General features: G+C 45.1%; 1 protein-coding gene across 3 annotated transcripts in view; it reads left to right on the top strand.

Annotated features, from left to right (window-relative positions):
• The first annotated feature begins 3,210 nt into the window (after window positions 1-3,210).
• Window positions 3,211-17,693, top strand: part of CCDC125 (coiled-coil domain containing 125) — a 60,590-nt gene continuing 46,107 nt past the window's right edge. Inside the window, exons 1-3 of one of the 3 annotated variants that reach the window (XM_011959339.1) lie at window positions 3,211-3,239; window positions 15,723-15,839; window positions 15,959-16,067. In XM_011959339.1, coding sequence (XP_011814729.1) covers window positions 16,037-16,067 — 31 coding nt within the window. In that variant the 5' untranslated portion in view covers window positions 3,211-3,239; window positions 15,723-15,839; window positions 15,959-16,036. Of the gene's footprint in view, window positions 3,240-3,293; window positions 3,356-15,722; window positions 16,068-17,693 lie in introns of those variants that run through there. The other 2 variants (XM_011959341.1, XM_011959338.1) reach the window with 2 other exon arrangements.

The following is a 17,693-nucleotide window of genomic DNA, read 5'->3' on the forward strand; positions in this document are numbered from 1 at the left end:
TTTTTTTTTTTTTTTTTTTTTTTTGAGACAGAGTCTCCCACTGTTGCCCAGGCTGGAGTGCAGTGGTGCGATCTCAGCTCACTGCAACCTCCGTCACGCAAGTTCCAGCGATTCTCTTGCCTCAGCCTCCCAAGTAGCTGGGATTACAGGTGCATGCCACCATACCCGACTAATGTTTTGTGTTTTTAGTAGAGACGGGGTTTCACCATGTTAGCTAGGATTGTCTCCATCTCCTGACCTGTTGATTCGCCCGCCTCGGCCTCCCAAAGTGCTGGGATTACAGTCATGAGCCACCGTGCCCGGCCTCAAGTCCTCTTACCTCTCACTGATTCAGCCACATACAATTATTTTGATCACCTGCTATGCACCCATGGTGTTCTTGGCACTAGGAATCCTGCTGTGAGTGAAGTTGAGCTCCTGCCTGTGTAGAGCCTGGGCCACATGGGTCTCCCAGCTGTGCTTTGAAGTCACTGTCAAAAGTCCTGACACTAGAGAGTTTCATGTGTCTGATGCTAGGGCAAGATGCCAAATTCCACATTTGCTTCCAACTGGAACAAATGTCAGTTTCCACCAAGCCCCACCCTGTTCAGGTGACTCCTGTTGTGAGTCTTTTCATACCATCTCCCCTTCAACCACAAGTGCCATCAACAGGCAGAGGCGGGGAGCTGGGTTTGGAAGCACTGGTCTAATCCTTAGGTGAACTCCTCTCCCCTGATGTTGCAGGAGAATGGGTGCTCAGATGGAGAATCAGCACTCTTCTCAGGATTGGAAGGTGCTGTGGCTGCGGGTGTCTGCACTGTGTTCTGGGCTGTGAGCTTTTCCAGAATTCTGCTCCATAGGCATACGTCTGTGTGTATGTATTTCTTGGTATAAATTAGATGTCCTTGAGTTCTCTAGTCTTGAATGTCTATGTAAAAAGTGTCTAGCTCCATCTGAGGATGCTAGAAGTCTAGTCTGTTAAGAGGTCCCTGAATATGTGCTTGTCCCAGTGACCTTCCAGGAGGTGGTTTAACATCTCAGTTCTCTTTTGGTCTGTGTTTCTTGCTCTGGGCTATTGCTCCATTTTTTTGTAGATCATCTTCTCTAGGGTAATGCTGTTTGCATTACACAGTTCCTGGTCTTGGTTTCCCAAGCATCTTTGTTCTGAAGGTGAGATACTGGCTTGTCTGGGACATGGGGGACAAAGACCAGGTGCCTCCCCACAAGTGACTCTCCGCAGCTTTCAGCCAGCTGACAACTGCATGAACTGATGGTCTCTTTCTTTCCTTATCTGCATGCTGGTTTCCAGGCCTTTGCTCACCCTGAAGGAGCCTCATATGACCCAGTAGTCTCATTCCTAGGCAGCTTTTCTATCTTTTATCATTTTTCTAAGCTTAAGACACCTTTGGTCGGGCACAGTGGCTCATGCCTATAATCTCAGCATTTTGGGAGGCCAATGCAGGTGAATCATCTGAGGTCAGGAGTTTGAGACCAGCCTGACCAACATGGAGAAACCCCCTTTCTACTAAAAATACAAAATTAACTGAGCATGGTGGTGCATACCTGTAATCCCAACTGCTCCAGAGGATGAGGCAGGAGAATCACCTGAACCCCGGAGGCAGAGGTTGCAGTGAGCCGAGATCCTGCCATTGCACTGCAGCCTGGGCAACAAGAGCAAAACTATCTCAAACAAAACAAAACAAAACAAAAACTCCTTTTCTTTCCTCATTAATTTGCGACCACGTCTGTCCGGAACTTGTGGGACGTCCTTGTCTTCATCAGGTTGGCGGATACTCCAGCATGGCCTGCTGGCTGCGGAGGCCACCATCCACAGGCTCAGTGGCTCCGTGGTCGCTCCTTCCGGCTGCCGCCTCCAGACGGAGCCAGACAGCCGCATCTTTGCAGTGGACGCCGCCCGCCCCCCAAAGTCTGTTTTTCAATGACAGGCTCTACCTCTGAACCTCAGCTTAGATCCACCTTTCTCTCCCTCTCTCTCTCTTTTTTTTTTTTTTAAGACAAAGTCTTGCTCTGTCACCCAGGCTGGAGTGCAGTGGCGCGATCTAGGCTCACGGCGAACCCCACTTTCCAGGTTCAAGCGATTCTCCTACCTCAGCCACCCGAGCAGCTGGGAATAGAGGCACCTGCCATCACGGCCGGCTAATTTTTGTATTTTTAGTGGAGATGGGTTTCACCATGTTGGCCAGGCTGGTCTCAAATTCCTGACCTCAGGTGATTCACCCACCTCGGCCTCCCAAAGTGCTGGGTTAACAGGCGTGAGCCACCGTGCCCGGCCCGGTCTAACTTTCTCTTACAGGATTCCTAGAGACTTAATATTTGGTTTTGGTTTGTTTCTTTTTTGAGACGGTCTCCGCTCCGTCGCCCAGGCTGGAGTGCAGTGGTTACTGTAGCTTCGATTTCCCAGGCTCACGGGAGCCTCCCAACTGACGGCCTCCCGGCCTCCCGGCCTCCCAAGTAGCTGGGACTACAGGCATGCACCACATCCGCTACTTTTTAATTTTTTTTTTTTTTTTTTTTTGAGATAGAGACTGCTCTGTTGCCCAGGCTGGAGTGCAGTGGCGAGATCTCGACTCACAGCAAGCTCCGCCTCCCGGGCTCACGCCCTTCTCCTGCCTAAGCTTCCCGAGTAGCTGGGACTACAGACGCCCTCCACCATGCCCAGCTAATTTTTTGTATTTTTAGTAGAGACGGGGTTTCACTGTGTTAGCCAGGATGGTCTAACACAGGATCTCCTGACCTCGTGAACCGCCCGCCTCGGCCTCCTAAAGTGCTGGGATTACAGGCGCGAGCCACCGCGCCCTGCCCTACTTTTAAAATTTTTGGTAGAGTGGGGTCTCATCATGTTGGCCATGCTGGTCTCGAATTCCTGGCCTCAAGCGATCCTCCTGCCTTGGCCTCCCAAAAGCTGGGATTACAGGTGTGAACCACCGCGCCAGTATGAGCCTCAATGTTTGAACCATAGAATTTTACATGTATTGACATACGCCCCTTCTTGTTGTTGTAAATCTCATGTCATTTTGTATATTGGTTACCCGCAGTTGGCTTTGGAGCTGAGATGGACAGAGCTAACATCAGGTTGCACACAGGAACCGAGTGAGGTCCCGAAAACGCGCGAGCTGCCTCCATCGCCCAGGGCGACCTCACGGGCGTTTCCTGTCTGGGACTGCGCCCACGCGGTCACGTGGCCTGGAGGGCGCGCGGCCGCAGCGGCGCACGCGCACGGAGAGGAGGCTCCTTGCCAGGTGAGCTAGCTGACGGGGGTTCCGGGGCGGTAGGAGGGCGCTGCTCGCTGAGCCGGAGTCTGGGCTCCGGTGCTCGCCACGGACCTTGAGAGGGTACCCGGGGTCAGACCTGGCAGGTGGGAACCGGGAGTGGGGAGGATCCAGGGCGGGGGCGGGATACGCATATTCGTGGAAACTCTGCGGGTTGTGGAAAAACTGCCCCAACTGGCTCCTTTTCCCTGAGTGCCAGTTTAGTGGCCTCGTCTGATAAGAAAAAAATAAGAAATAGATTTCAGAGACCCTATTTCTCTCTCTCTCCCTCCCCACCTCCTTTATTTTTTTTCTTTTCTGTTAATTTTGAGCCTTAGAAAACTGTAGCGCCAGTATCCTGGTTTGGATCCTGAAACAGAAAAAGAACATTAGTGGAAAAAATAATAAAGGCTGTGGTTTAGTTAATAGCATGTACCCATGTTAATTTCTTAATTTTGACAAATTGTACACAAATGTTAACATTAGAGGAATTTGGGTAAAAGGTATACAGGAATTCTTAGTACTATCTTTGCAACTTACTGTACATCTAAAATTATTCTGAAATGAAAAGTTAAGAAACAAAATCCTAAAGCAAAGTACAGCAGGCCATTGTTCACCAGGGAGGGCTCAAGTTAGTTCCTCTTTGCCAGGGAGTTAGGCATGTTTGACCAACTTGTTTGCTAAGGCAGAGTTGTCAGGCTACTGAGTGTAGATTCTTCTGTCCAAAGGTTTCCGGGCAGGAATCGGTTTTCTCTTTCGATTCTATCAGATATCTTTGGAACACCTGTTGTGCGTAAGCAAACGAGACACAAAAAGTCTCTGCACAAGAGAATATACAGTCAGTCTAGGTCAGGTAGGAAGTAAGCACTAGTAAAAAGATTCAGTAAAACCTCCCAGAACTGGGAAGACTCAGATGTGGAAGAAATCACATCTGGTCCAAGGGAGTCAGGAAGGCTACTGGAGGGAGTGCTGTCCTGAACTGAGGTGGGTCTGAGAGGAGACAGCATTTCTGGGGTGAAAAATGGCACCAACAGAGGCTTGCAGGTGACCAAGCTGAGCTGAGGGAAGAGCCCTGGGAGCAAGTGCAGTTCCTCTTATGTGGAGGCACAGGGTACATCCAGGGAGTACTGCCAGATGAAACTGGAGCTTAGTTGTAGAAAACAGGGTGACACTTCAGTTGGATACATTATTTTCGTTTTTATGTTTTTGAAACGGAGTTTCGACTGGACACAGTGGCTCACGCCTGTAATCCCAGCACTTTGGGAGACCGGTCGGCAGATCTCCTGAGGTCTGGAGTTCAAAATCAGCCTGGCCAACATGGTGAAACCCCGTCTCTACAAAAATACAATATTTAGCCGAGTGTGGTGGTGGGCACCTGTTATCTCAGCTACTGAGGAGGTTGAGGTGGGAGAATCACTTGAACCCGGGAGGTGGAGGTTGCAGTGAGCCGAGATCGCACCATTGAACTCTAGCGTGGGCGACAGACAATGGTGCTGTCTCAGCACCAATGTCACCATTGAACCTCAACCTCCCAGGTTCAAGCGATTCTCCTGCCTCAGCCTCCCAAGTAGCTAGGATTAAAGGCACCCGCCGGCATACCTGGCTAATTTTTGTATTTTTAGTAGAGATGAGGTTTTACCATGTTGGCCAGGCTGGTCACGAACTCCTGACCTCAGGTGATCTGCCCTCCTCAGCCTCCCAAAGTGCTCGAATTACATGCATGAGCCACTGTGCCCAGCCTAAATTTTTTTAAAAAAGGAAAACAGGGTGACATTGACTCTAATTATATATGCCGTGGGAGCCATGGAATGTTTTACAGCAAGACAGAGACATCATTCGGTTTGTGCTTGGATATTATTGACTTGGCAGCAGTATGTAGGTTGGCTTGAAGTAGACCAATTAGGGAATTATCAGGCTAGCCTTGGGGAATTAAAGACAAGTTTCACCAGGGCAGTGAAATTAATGTGCGAAGAATGACATGGTTTAGGGAGGTTTTTGTGGGTGTAGAAGACCTAGCAACTGAAGGCATGTGAAGAACAAAGAGGAAAAACAATTCCAAAGTTTTGCTCCTGAGTGTTTTGGAGCATGGTTGAGGCATTTGCAGAAATAGAGGACTCAGAAGGAAACCTGGTTTTGGGGCTGAGAGGATAGTGAATTTTTATTTTTTTTAGATGGAGTCTTACTCTGTCGCCCAGGCTGGAGTGCAGTGGTGTGATCTTGGCTCACTGCAACCTCACTGCAACCTCTGCCTCCTGGGTTCAAGCGATTCTCCTGCCTCAGCCTCCCGAGTAGCTGGGACTACAGGTACATACCACCGTGCCCGCCTAATTTTTGTATTTTTAGTAGAGACGGGGTTTCACTATGTTGGCCAGGCTGGTCTCGAACCCCTGACCTCATGATCCGCCCACCTCAGCCTCCAGTGTGCTGGGATTATAGGCTGGCCATGAATTTGTTTTTGAGCAAGATGTTCTTGGATTGATGGCAGGATAGCCAGTTGGAGATGTGTATTTAAGAGTAGTAAGCTAGGAAGCCAAACATTTACAAAAGGGACAGGAAAAAGAAAAGGAGTCTGAGAGGACAGATATGAGGCAGTTAGGGAAGGAGAAGGAGAAGATCTCTATTTCTTGGGGCTTCAGGAGTCAAGTGGACCTGGACTTAGTGAGTCAGTAGTGTCACAGCTCCTGCAAAGATGAAGGAGGCTGAAGAATGAGACTTGATCTTGGATTTATCTGTGAGGAAGTCACGGTCATCTTTTAAAGAGTTGTTTTAGTGGAAAAGTGAGATGACTGCTAACAGACTATAATCTATTCATCCTACAGCCTTTCCCAAGTGGTCAGAGGACTGGACAAAGAGCCAAAAATATTGTTTCTAGTCCCGGCTGTGCTGCTAACTACCATTGTATTTGGGGCAAGTCATGTATTTCTGGACTGGAATAGAAAAAAATACATCTGAGCTGGGCTTGGTGACTCACGCCTGTAATCCCAGCACTTTGGGAGGCCGAGGCAGGTGGATCATCTGAGGTCAGGAATTTGAGACCAGCCTGGCCAACATGGTGAAATCCCATCTGTACTAAAAATACGAAAATTAGCTGGGTGTGGTGGTAGGCACCTGTAATCCCAGCTACTCGGAAGGCTGAGGTGGGAGAATCGCTTGAACCCAGGAGGCAGAGGTTGCAGTGAGCCGTGATCACGCCATTGCCTGGGTGATAAGAACAAAACTGAGTCTCAAAAAAAAAAAAAAAAGACGTTAATCCTGGCTGGGCATGGTGGCTCACACCTGTAATCTCAGCACTTCGGGAGGCTGAGGCAGAAGGATTACTTGAGCCCAGGAGTTTGAGACCAGCCTGGGCAATATAAGGAGACCTCGTCTCTACAAAACATACAAAAATTAGCCTCTACAAGAACAAAAAAAATTAGTCAGGTGTGGTGGCACAGGCCTATAATCCCAGCTACTTGGGAGGCTGAGATGGGAGGATCACTTGAGCCCAGGGGTTGAGGCTGCAGTGAGCTGTGACTGTGCCACTGCACTCTAGCCTGGTCAGCAGACTGAGACTCTGTCCATATGAAAATAAAGACTTTAATCCTAAAAGCTGACACGTCTATTTTAGACAGCATATATTGGTTCGAGTCGTCTAAGTCAAAGGTAGGCCGGGCGCAGTGGCTCACATCTATAATCCCAGCACTTTGGGAGGCCGAGGTGGGCGGATCACGAGGTCAGGAGATCAAGACCAAGACCATCCTGGCTAACACGGTGAAACCCCATCTCTGCTAAAAAATACAAAAAATTAGCCGGGCATGGTGGCGGGCACCTGTAGTCCCAGCTATTCGGGAGGCTGAGGCAGGAGAATGGCGTGAACCCAGGAGGCGGAGCTTGCAGTGAGCCAAGATGCGCCACTGCACTCCAGCGTAGGGAACAGAGTGAGACTCCCTCTCAAAAAAAAAAAAAAAAAAAGTCAAAGGTATAAAGTATGAAGGAACCTCCATGTTTATCTATTCAAGATTACCGTACAGTACAGAATCAGCTGTAGATATTCTTAGATTTCATGGTACTGTTAAAGAAATACAATATTGTAAAAATGTTATATGGAAAAACACTCTAATCCTACTAATTTATTTTCATCTTTTGTTTTTCTTCTAATCTTTGTCCCTAGTACAGACAACTTTGAATTCTGATTTTTATGTTTTACACTTGTATATGTGAACATTTATCATGTTGCTGCGTAGTCTATACTACATAGTATTTTTATTTTTATTTTATTTGTTTATTTTTATTTTTTGAGATAGAGTTTCACTCTTGTTGCCCAGGCTGGAGATTATGCTTAAACTATGTTAAATATACTATAACCGTAATACTTACTTAGTTAATTTTGTTTAATTACATAGTATTTTATAAAGTTGATAAACCAAGATTTAACTGTTTCTTTATTGTTCAACATACTTTATTACTTTCTAATTTTGTCCAATTAGAAATTAAATGATAGAGTAAATCGCTGAATGGATTGAACATAAAACAGGCATAAATACAGACTTATTTTAATTTAAAAAATTAAAACAAAAAAAGTCTGGGCGTGGTGGCTCACGCCTGTAATCCCAGCACTTTGGCAGGCAGAGGTGAGTGGATTGCCTGAGGTCACGAGTTCAAGACTAACCTGGCTAACATGGTGAAACTTTGTCTCTACTAAAATACAAAAATTAGCCGAGCATGGTGGCAGGTGCCTATAATCTCCCGTTACCTAGGAGGCTGAGGCATGAGAATTGCTACAACCTGGGAGGCAGAGGTTACAGTGAACTGAGATTGCGCCATTGCACTCCAGCCTGGGTGATAGAGTGAGACTCCCATCTCAAAAAAAAAAAAAAAAAAGCCCTCAATAAAACCAAAAGGACCCTTTTATTCCCAGCAAAACCTAAAAACCTAATAGTCTGGAGAACATGTTTCATGGAGCACACTTTGAAAAATGCTGATACAGAAACAATTTTAGAGCTCTGAAGAACCAAAAATCTAGTCCCCTAAATTGACAATTGAAGAAAATAATATTCAAATTCAATAAACATTGATCTGGCTACCATAGTTGATTTCAAATGTATCAATGGTACCCAAAAGTGTCCCCATAAGGTAGTTATGCTTAAACCCCATTAAGAAATAAAACAGGCTCTAAGAAGTTAAATGACTTACCCAAGATCAAAAAGCGGCAAGTGGTGAAGTGAGATTTGAACCCAGACCTCTTCTCCATTAATACATCCTGCTGCTTCCCTGGTCATCAACCCTAAATACATTAAACTGGTTGAATAGTAACTTCAAATATTTTCACTTTTGTGGAAGTTATGTGTTTCAAAAGTGAAGTTTAATTTGTATGGTATTTCATGTTACCTTACTATTAGCATATAAACAGTAGGAGAATAGGCCAGGCGCAGTGGCTCACACCTGTAATCCTAGCACTTTGGGAGACCAAGGCGGGCAGATCACTAGGTCAGGAGATCGAGACCATCCTGGCTAACATGGTAAAACCCCATCTCTACTAAAAATACAAAAAATTAGCCGGGCGTGGTGGCGGGCACCTTTAGTCCCAGCTACTCGAGAGGCTGAGGCAGGAGAATGGCATGAACCCGGGAGGCAGAGCTTGCATTGAGCCAAGATGACACCACTGCACTCCAGCGTGGGCAACAGAGCAAGACTCTATCTAAAAAAAAAAGAAAAAAGAAAAAAAAAAGTGGGAGAATATACAGTCAGCAGTCCCTGAAGTTACACTTTATTTTATTTGTTTTTAGAGACAGGGTCTTGCTCTGTTGACCAGACTACAGTGCAGTGGCATGATCACAGCTCACTGCAGGCTCGACTTCCCACCTCAGGCTCCAGTGTAGCTTGAGACTACAGGTGTGCACCACCATGCCCAGCAATTTTCTTTTTTTCCCTTTTTTTGTAGAGATGAGGTCTCACTGTGTTGCCCAGGCTGGTCTGAACTACTAGGCTCATGCAGTCCTCCTCCTTTGGCCTCACAAAGTGCAGGAATTACAGGCATGAGCTACTATTCCCAGCCTGAAATTAAGTTTAAGAAACAGTGGCAGGCCGGGCGCGGTGGCTCAAGCCTGTAATCCCAGCACTTTGGGAGGCCGAGACGGGCGGATCACAAGGTCAGCAGATCGAGACCATCCTGGCTAACATGGTGAAACCCTGTCTCTACCAAAAAATACAAAAAACTAGCTGGGCGAGGTGGCGGGTGCCTGTAATCCCAGCTACTCGGGAGGCTGAGGCAGGAGAATGGCGTGAACCAGGGAGGCGGAGCTTGCAGTGAGCTGAGATCCGGCCACTGCACTCCAGCCTAGGTGACAGAGCGAGACTCCGTCTCAAAAAAAAAAAAAAAAAAAAGAAACAGTGGCTAGGGATAAAAAACAAAGAAAACAACAACAACAACAAAACCTCATTATGTTTAACTCTGAATAGCAGGAAGATGTACCCATGATGCCTGAATTTATGTGGTGGATTGAAAAATGTTCTTAGCTAACTCTACAATTGCTTACTCTTTCCTTTTACAGCTTTTTCCCCTTGTGTTGACCAATTTCATTTTCTTCTCTGCTGCCTGCCTAATCCTGACCACACCCTTCTTAATGCAGGCCAGAGGTTGCCCTTAGTAAGCAGGAGTCTACTGCACTAGAGGTAAAACACAGCGTCCCAAGGGATTATTCTTTGATTCAATAAACATCTTCTTATCTACCTTGACAAAATAGATAAATCTCCTTTTTAAGGAAATAATCTTGTAAAAGAACCAAGATGATTTTTAAAAAATCTGGAAAAAAATGGCTCCAGAATGTCTGTTAGATGTTGCTCAAACTAGGTATTTTAGACTTTTACTTTAAGTTCTATTTGAAGTCATAAATAATAGAAACTTGGTATACTCTGATGTTAATTTTGTTGAAATTCTCCAAGTAATAGAAAACAGTGGCTAAGAGTGTTGGCTCTGACATCAGATATCTGGATTAAAAATCTGTCTCTGGGCCAGGGGTGGTAGCTCATGCCTGTAATCCCAGGACTTAGGGAGGCTGAGGTAGAAGGGTCCCTTGAGGTCAGAAGTTCAAGACCGGCTGGCCCGAGACCCTGTTTCTACAAAAAGAATTAAAAATTAGCCTGGCAACGTGGTACACATCTGTAGTCCCAGCTACTTTGGAGACTGAGGTGGGAGAATCACTTGAGCCTAAGAGGTCGGGGCTGCAGTGAGCTGTGGATGCATTACTGCACTTCAGCCTAAGCAACAAGCAACAGAGTGAGACGCTGTCCCTTTGTTTTTTTTTTTTGAGACAGAGTTTCGCTTTTTCACCCAGGTTGGAGTGCAGTGGCACAATCTTGGCTTACCACAGCCTCCGCCTTCTGGTTTCAAGTGATTCTCCTGCCTCAGCCTCCTGAGTAGCTGGGATTACAGGCGCCCACCACTACATCCGACTAATTTTTATCTTCTTAGTAGAGATGAGGTTTCACTACGTTGGTCAGGCTGGTCTTGAACTCTTGACCTCGTGATCCACCCACCTTGACCTTCCAAAAGTGCTGGAATTACAGATGTGAGCCACCGTGCCCAGCCGGAGACCCTGTCTCTTAAAAAAAAAAAATCCATCTCCACTTCTGGTTGGCTGTGTTAGTCTCTGTCTGCTTCAGTTTAATTTTCATACTTAATAATGGTATTGTCTTGCAGAGTGTTTGTAAAGAATAAATGTAATAATCTAAGGCACTTAAAACTGTCCAGCACATGGAAAGCAGGCAACAAGTACTAGGTATTATTACATCTTTTTTTTTTTTTGAGGCAGGGTCTCACTCTGTTGCCCAGGCTGGAGTGCAGTGGCATAATTTTGACTCACTGCAACCCCACTTGCCGGGTTCAAGCCATTTGCCTGCCTCAGCCTCCCAAATAGCTGGGTCTACAGGTGTGCACCACCACACCTGGCTAATTTTTTGTATTTTTTAGTAGAGACGAGGGTTCACCATGTTGACCAGGCAGGTCTTGAACTCCTGACCTCAGGTGATCTGCCCACCTTGGCCTCCCAAACTGCTGAGATTGCAGGCGTGAACCACCACACCCAGCCTAATGATTTTTAATAAGTAGCCACTCTAGTGAAGATATAGAGGTTTTCCATTACCTCAGAAAACTTCCCTCATGCCCTTTGTGGTCATTTCTCCCATGCCAAGCAGCCATTAATTTGTTTACCATCATTGTACGTTAATTTTGCCAGTATTTCATACAGTATGTGCTGTTGTTTATTTATTGTTTTAATTAGTGATGGGGATCTCGCTATGTTGCCCAGGCTGGTTTCCAACTCCTGGCCTCAAGTGATCCTTACCTCAGCCTTCTGAAATGCTGGGATTACAGGTGGGAGCCACCACATGTGGCCTAGCATGTGCTTTTTTGTTAGCATAATGTCTGGGAAAGTCATTGCATATATCAGAAATGCATTGTTCTTTACTGACAAATATATTCTGTTGTATGGACAGACCACAGTTTCTTTGTTTTACTGCAGATGGACACTTGGGTTGTTTCCAGTTTTTGACAAATCGAGTGATGTATGAATATTCTTGTACACATCTTAGTATGGATATAGGGTTCTATTTCTCTTGAGTAAATCCTGAAGAATGCAGTTGCCAGGTCACATGTTTATAAGAAGCTGTCAAATTGTTTTCCACAGTGGTTGTACCATGTTTTACTCACATCACCAATGTGTGAGAGTTTCAGTACTCCACATCCTCAGCAGCACTTGGAATTGTCAGTGCTGTGAGGTGGGATCTCACTGTGGTTTAAGTTATAATTGCCTGATGACTAATGATGCTGAGCATCTTTCCATCCATATATCTTCTTTTATGACATATCTGTTCAAATCTTTTAAGGGTCTTTGTTTTTAACATTGAAAATGTATGGCATTTTGACCCTAAAAATGACTGAAATTCCTTAATACATGGTCAGATTTGTTTGGTATCTATATAAGGTTTTAATAGTGGAAGAATAGAGATCTCCACAACAAATGCAAGACTGAGATTAAATGTCTTCGGAAGTTTTGGCAAGCAGCTACTTAAACAGCAGGATATTTAGAGAAAAATGTTAGATGTGTTTATACCCCCACACCCCACTTTTTTTTTTAATGAGCCTTGAGAGAAGGATGAAATATTTCTAAATAGCTATAGCAAAGCAGCTATTTTGAAATGCCTGGTGGTGAAAGTCCCTCCTAACTGCACTCTGTACTGGAGGCACAAGGTTGAGCATTTCTGCTTCTCCCACCTGCTTCACTGTCACCAAGTAGGTGACTGGGGTGGTCTCCATGTGGGGAGGGTTGAGTGATACTAGTTGATCTGTAGGCAGGAGAAGTTTTCTGCAGGAAAGAAAGGCAGGCATAACTCCTCTGTGTCTGCTGTGGAGTCCTGCTACCGTGCCAGTTTTGTTTTTCTGCCCTAAAAGCAAGTACAGTCTAACCAAACCTGTTCTGGGTGGCCTGAGGTAGGATAGGAGCTCCGTGGGTTCCACATTGGTTGATTCAAGCAACCAGGATTGAAAATATTTGGAAAAAAAAAATCCACAGTGCTCCAAAAACAAAGATGAATTTGCAGCACTCAGAATACGAGGTTAAATCCACGGGAATGAAGTGATGTATAGGCATTGTATTAGATATTATAAGTAATTTAGAGACAATTGAAAATATATATAAAGTACCCAGGAGGATGTGCCTAGATAATATGCAAATATGATACATTTTTATTAACAAATTAACAAAAAGTTTTTTGAGATAGAGTGTTGCTCTGTAGCTCAAGCTGGAGTGTAGAGGCACAGTTATGGCTCACTGCAGCCTTCACCTCCCAGACCCAAGCAATTCTCCCACCTCAGCCTCCTGAGTAGGCATGTGCCACCAGCTAATTTTTAAAAAAAATTTTGGGCCGGGTGCTGTGGCTCACGCCTGTAATCTCAGCACTTTGGGAGGCCGAGGCGGGTGTATCACAATGTCAGGAGTTTGAGACCAGCCTGACTAACATGGTGAAACCCCGTCTCTACTAAAAATACAAAAATTAACCAGGTGTGGTGCCACGCGCCTGTAATCCCAGCTACTCAGGAGGTTGAACCAGGAGAATTGCTTGAATCCAGGAGGTGGAGGTTGCAGTGAGCCGAGATTGCACCACAGCACTCCAGCCTGGGTGACAGAGCAAGACGCTGTCTCAAAAAAAAAAAAAAAAAAAAAAATTTTTTTTTTTGTAGAGACAGGTTCTCACTGTGTTGCCCAGGCTGGTCTCAAAGTCCTCGGCTCAAGCAATCCTCTAGCCTCAGCCTCCCAAAGCCTTGATATTACAAGTGTGAGCCACCATGCCTGGCTAAGAATTTGAAGATCCAAGGAAATACACAGGGGTCCTGGAACCAGTTCCCCTTGGATTCCTTGGGATGATTGTATTTTAGTTTGTTTCTTTATTCCTCTCTTCCTTTATTTGGTTACTAAACAAGTATTTATTGAGTGTGGAGTATATCTGCTCCCCACCCCCACGTGGTGCCTCACTCCTGTCATCCCAGCTACTCCGGAGGCTGAGTTGGGAGAATCACTTGACCCCACAAGTTGGAGACCAGCCTGGGCAACATGGCTAGACCTCGTCTCTCAAACAAACAAATGAAAAAACAAAACCCGGCTGGCGCGGTGGCTCACGCCTGTAATCCTAGCACTTTGGGAGGCCGAGGCAGGTGGATCACCTGAGGTCAGGAGTTCGAGACCAGCCTGATCAACATGGAGAAACCCCATCGCTACTAAAAAAAAAATAGAAAATTAGCCGGGCATGGTGGCGCATGGCGGTAATTCGAGATACTTGGGAGGCTGAGGCAGGATAATCACTTGAACCCAGGAGGCGGAGGTTGCGGTGAGTCAAGATTGCGCCACTGCACTCCAGCCTGGGCAACAAGAGCGAAGCTCTGTCAAAAATAAAAAAGAGTTCTGAAATATTAAATACTTATAATTGGATTGCAAGGGCATTTATGTACGAGTGCATTCCTAGGATATTCATGCCTGTATAATACAGGAAGAAACTTTTTTCCCTGAAAAATTCAGCTTTATTATACAGTTATGCACCAAATTATGTTTCAGTCAGTGACAGACCACATAGAGAGTGGTGGTCCCATAAGATACTATTGTATTTTTACTGTTCCTTTTCTATATTTAGGTATGTCTACATACACAAATATTGACCCATGTGTAACGATTTCCTACAGTATTCAGTGCTATAACGTGCTATACATGTTTGTAGACTAGGAACTATAGGCTAAGCCATGTAGCCCAGGGGTATAGTAGGCTGTACTATCTAGGTTTGTATATGTATGCTCTATGATATTCACACAATGACAAAATTGCCTAACAACACATTTCTCAGAATGTATTCCCATCATTGAGTGACACATGACTTTACTGATGGGTTTCTTTTTTTGTTAGGCTTTTTTTTTTTTTTAATTGTAAATTGACAGATTATAGCTGTCTATATTTATGAGGTACAAAGTGATGTTATGATTATGAATCAATGTGGAATAATTAAATCAAGTTGATTAACATATCCATCGTCTCAAATACTTAATCATTTTTGTGGTGAGAATATTTGAAATTTATTCTATGAGCAATTTTGAAATGTACAATACATTTTTGTTATATTCACCGTGCTGTACAATGTATTGCAAAGGAAAAAACCTTATTCTTCCTGTCTAACTAGGACTTTTTGCCCTTTGACCAATCATCTCCCCATTCCTCCCATCCCCCGGCCTCTGGTAACCACCATTTTTCTTCTCCTTTGAGTTTGTTTTTTATATTATTATTATTATTATTATTTTGAGACAGAGTCTCGCTCTCGCCCAGGCTAGAGTGCAGTGGTGCAATCTTGGCTCACTGCCAGCTCTGCCTCCTGGGTTCATGCCATTCTTCTGCCTCAGCCTCCTGAGTACCTGGGACTAAAGGCACCCACCACCATGCCCGGCTAAGTTTTTTGTATTTTAGCAGAGGCGGGGTTTCACCATGTTAGCCATGATGGTCTCGATCTCCAGACCTCAGGATCTGCCCACCTCGGCCTCCCAAAGTGCTAGGATTACAGGTGTGAGCCACCTCGCCCAGCTGATTGTTTTTTATTTTATACATAAGGGAGAACATGTGGTATTTGTCTTTCTGTGCCTGGCATGTTACACCTTGCATAATGTTTTCCAGTTCCATCCATGGTGTCCCAAATGGTAGGATTTCCTTCTTTTTCAAGGCTGACTAGTATTCCATTGTACACACACACACACACACCCCACACCGTATTTTCTTCACCTATTCCTCTTTGATGGACACTTAGGTTGATTCCATATTTTGGCTATTGTAAACAGTGCTACAGTGAACATGGGAATGCGGACATCTCTTTGACATACTGATTTCAAATCAGTTTTGGGTAAATACCCAGAAGTGAGACTGCTGGATCTACTGACGGTTTCCTAACTACTCTTCTTCTTAACTACAGACAACTCATTTTTTTCTTATGATAAAGACGGCATTTGGCTCATGAGCAAGGTGGCGAGGTCATCAAGTGAGTCAGACGTGCAGCTCTGGGAAACGGAAGAGGATGACATGACAGAAGGTGATTTAGGGTATGGCCTCGGAAGGAAACCTGGTGGGATTTATGAAGTAGAATTTTCACGTAGGTCTAGAAAAAGATCAGATGGAAAGAACTTTAGCCCTCCTCCATTTCCGAGAAAGGGAGAAGAAAGAAGTGAAGCGAGTTTTCAGTATTCCAAGCATAAGAGCCTGCAAGATACATTCCCTCAAGTGTCCAGAATGTCCAATTACAGACGACAAAGTAGCACTGGTAAGAATGCTGAATTTCCTCTCCTTTCTTTCTCCTGTGAATAGTGTCAAAGCTATAACCCTTCCAAAATCTAAAATAAATAACCATATTGGATTTTAGATTTTTTTCTTTTTTTTTTCCTAGACAGAGTCTTGCTCTGTCACCCAGGCTGGAGTGCAGTGGCACACGATCTCGGCTCACTGCAACCTCCATCCCCTGGGTTCAAGCAATTCTCCTGCCTCAGCCACTGGAGTAGCTGGGATTACAGGCACGCACCACTACACCTGGCTAATTTTTGTTTTTAGTAGAGGCACGGTTTCACCATCTTGGCCAGGCTGGTCTCAAACTCCTGACCTCAAGCGATTTGCCCACCTTGGCCTCCCAAAGTGCTGGGATTACAGGTGTGAGCCACCGCACCCAGCCTTTAGAAATTTATCTTTATTCATCTCTTGGGATTGGTGGTAGTACAAAAGTAGTTGATGTTTATATTTCTAAATATTGTGCAACTTTGAAGTACAGTAGTTTTATACATCTAATATATTTGTTAATGATATCTGTAAATGATTACCAACCTTGCCTTTTTTTGTGATGTGCTTTGTTTTGTAGTCAATAAATATTTATTGGGCATCATTAGGTGTCAGGCACAGGTCTAATTTCTGAGAATAATGTCAGTAAACAAAATAGACAAAGGCCCTAATGTCATGCATTTCACATTCTAATAGAGGAGACAGAAAATGAACCTGTGGGCCAGGCGCAGTGGCTCACGCCTGTAATCCCAGCACTTTGGGAGGCCAAGGCGGGTGGATCACTTGAGGTCAGGAGCTTGAGACCAGCCTAGTCAACATGGTAAATCCCATCCCTACTAAAAATATAAAAATTAGCCGGGTGTGGTGGCACGTGCTTGTAGTCCCAGCTTCTCAGGAAGCCGAGACACAAGAATTGCTTGAACCTGGGAGGCGGAGGTTGTGGTGAGCCAAAATTGTACCACTACACTCCAGCCTGGATGACAGAGAAAGAGTTTGTCTCAAAAAGAAAAAAAAGAAAAGAAAAAAGCCCAAAACTCTGCAAGTCAACAGATGTGTAACATTGGGCAGTGATAAGTGAAGGGATAGTGAGTAGTTATGGGAAATGGGGCGCTAGTATTTCAGGCCAGGGTTAGGAGGCCTTCTGTAAGGAGGTGACTTTTTTTCTTTTTTCTTTTCTTTATTTTTATTTTTATTTATTATTTTTGAGGTGGAGTCTCACTCTTGTCACCCAGGCTAGAGTGCAGTGGTACAATTTTGGCTCACCGCAACCTCCACCTCCCGGATTCAAGCAATTCTTGTGCCTCGGCCTCCCAAGTAGCTGGGACTACAAGCACGTGCCACCACACCGAGCTAATTTTTTTATTTTTAGTAGAAATGGGGTTTTACCACATTGGCCAGGTTGGTTTCAAACTCCTGACCTCAAGTGATATGTGCGCCTTGGCCTCCCAAAATACTGGGATTACAGGCATGAGCCGCCATGCCTGGCCTTTTTCTTTTTTAAAAAGAGAGGGTCGGCCGGGCGCGGTGGCTCACGCCTGTAATCCCAGCACTTTGAGAGGCCAAGGCGGGCGGATCACAAGTTCAGGAGATCGAGACCATCCTGGCTAACACAGTGAAACCC

This window comes from Colobus angolensis, unplaced genomic scaffold (genome assembly GCF_000951035.1).
Source record: "Colobus angolensis palliatus isolate OR3802 unplaced genomic scaffold, Cang.pa_1.0 Scaffold49, whole genome shotgun sequence".
NCBI classification, from domain to species: domain Eukaryota; kingdom Metazoa; phylum Chordata; class Mammalia; order Primates; family Cercopithecidae; genus Colobus; species Colobus angolensis.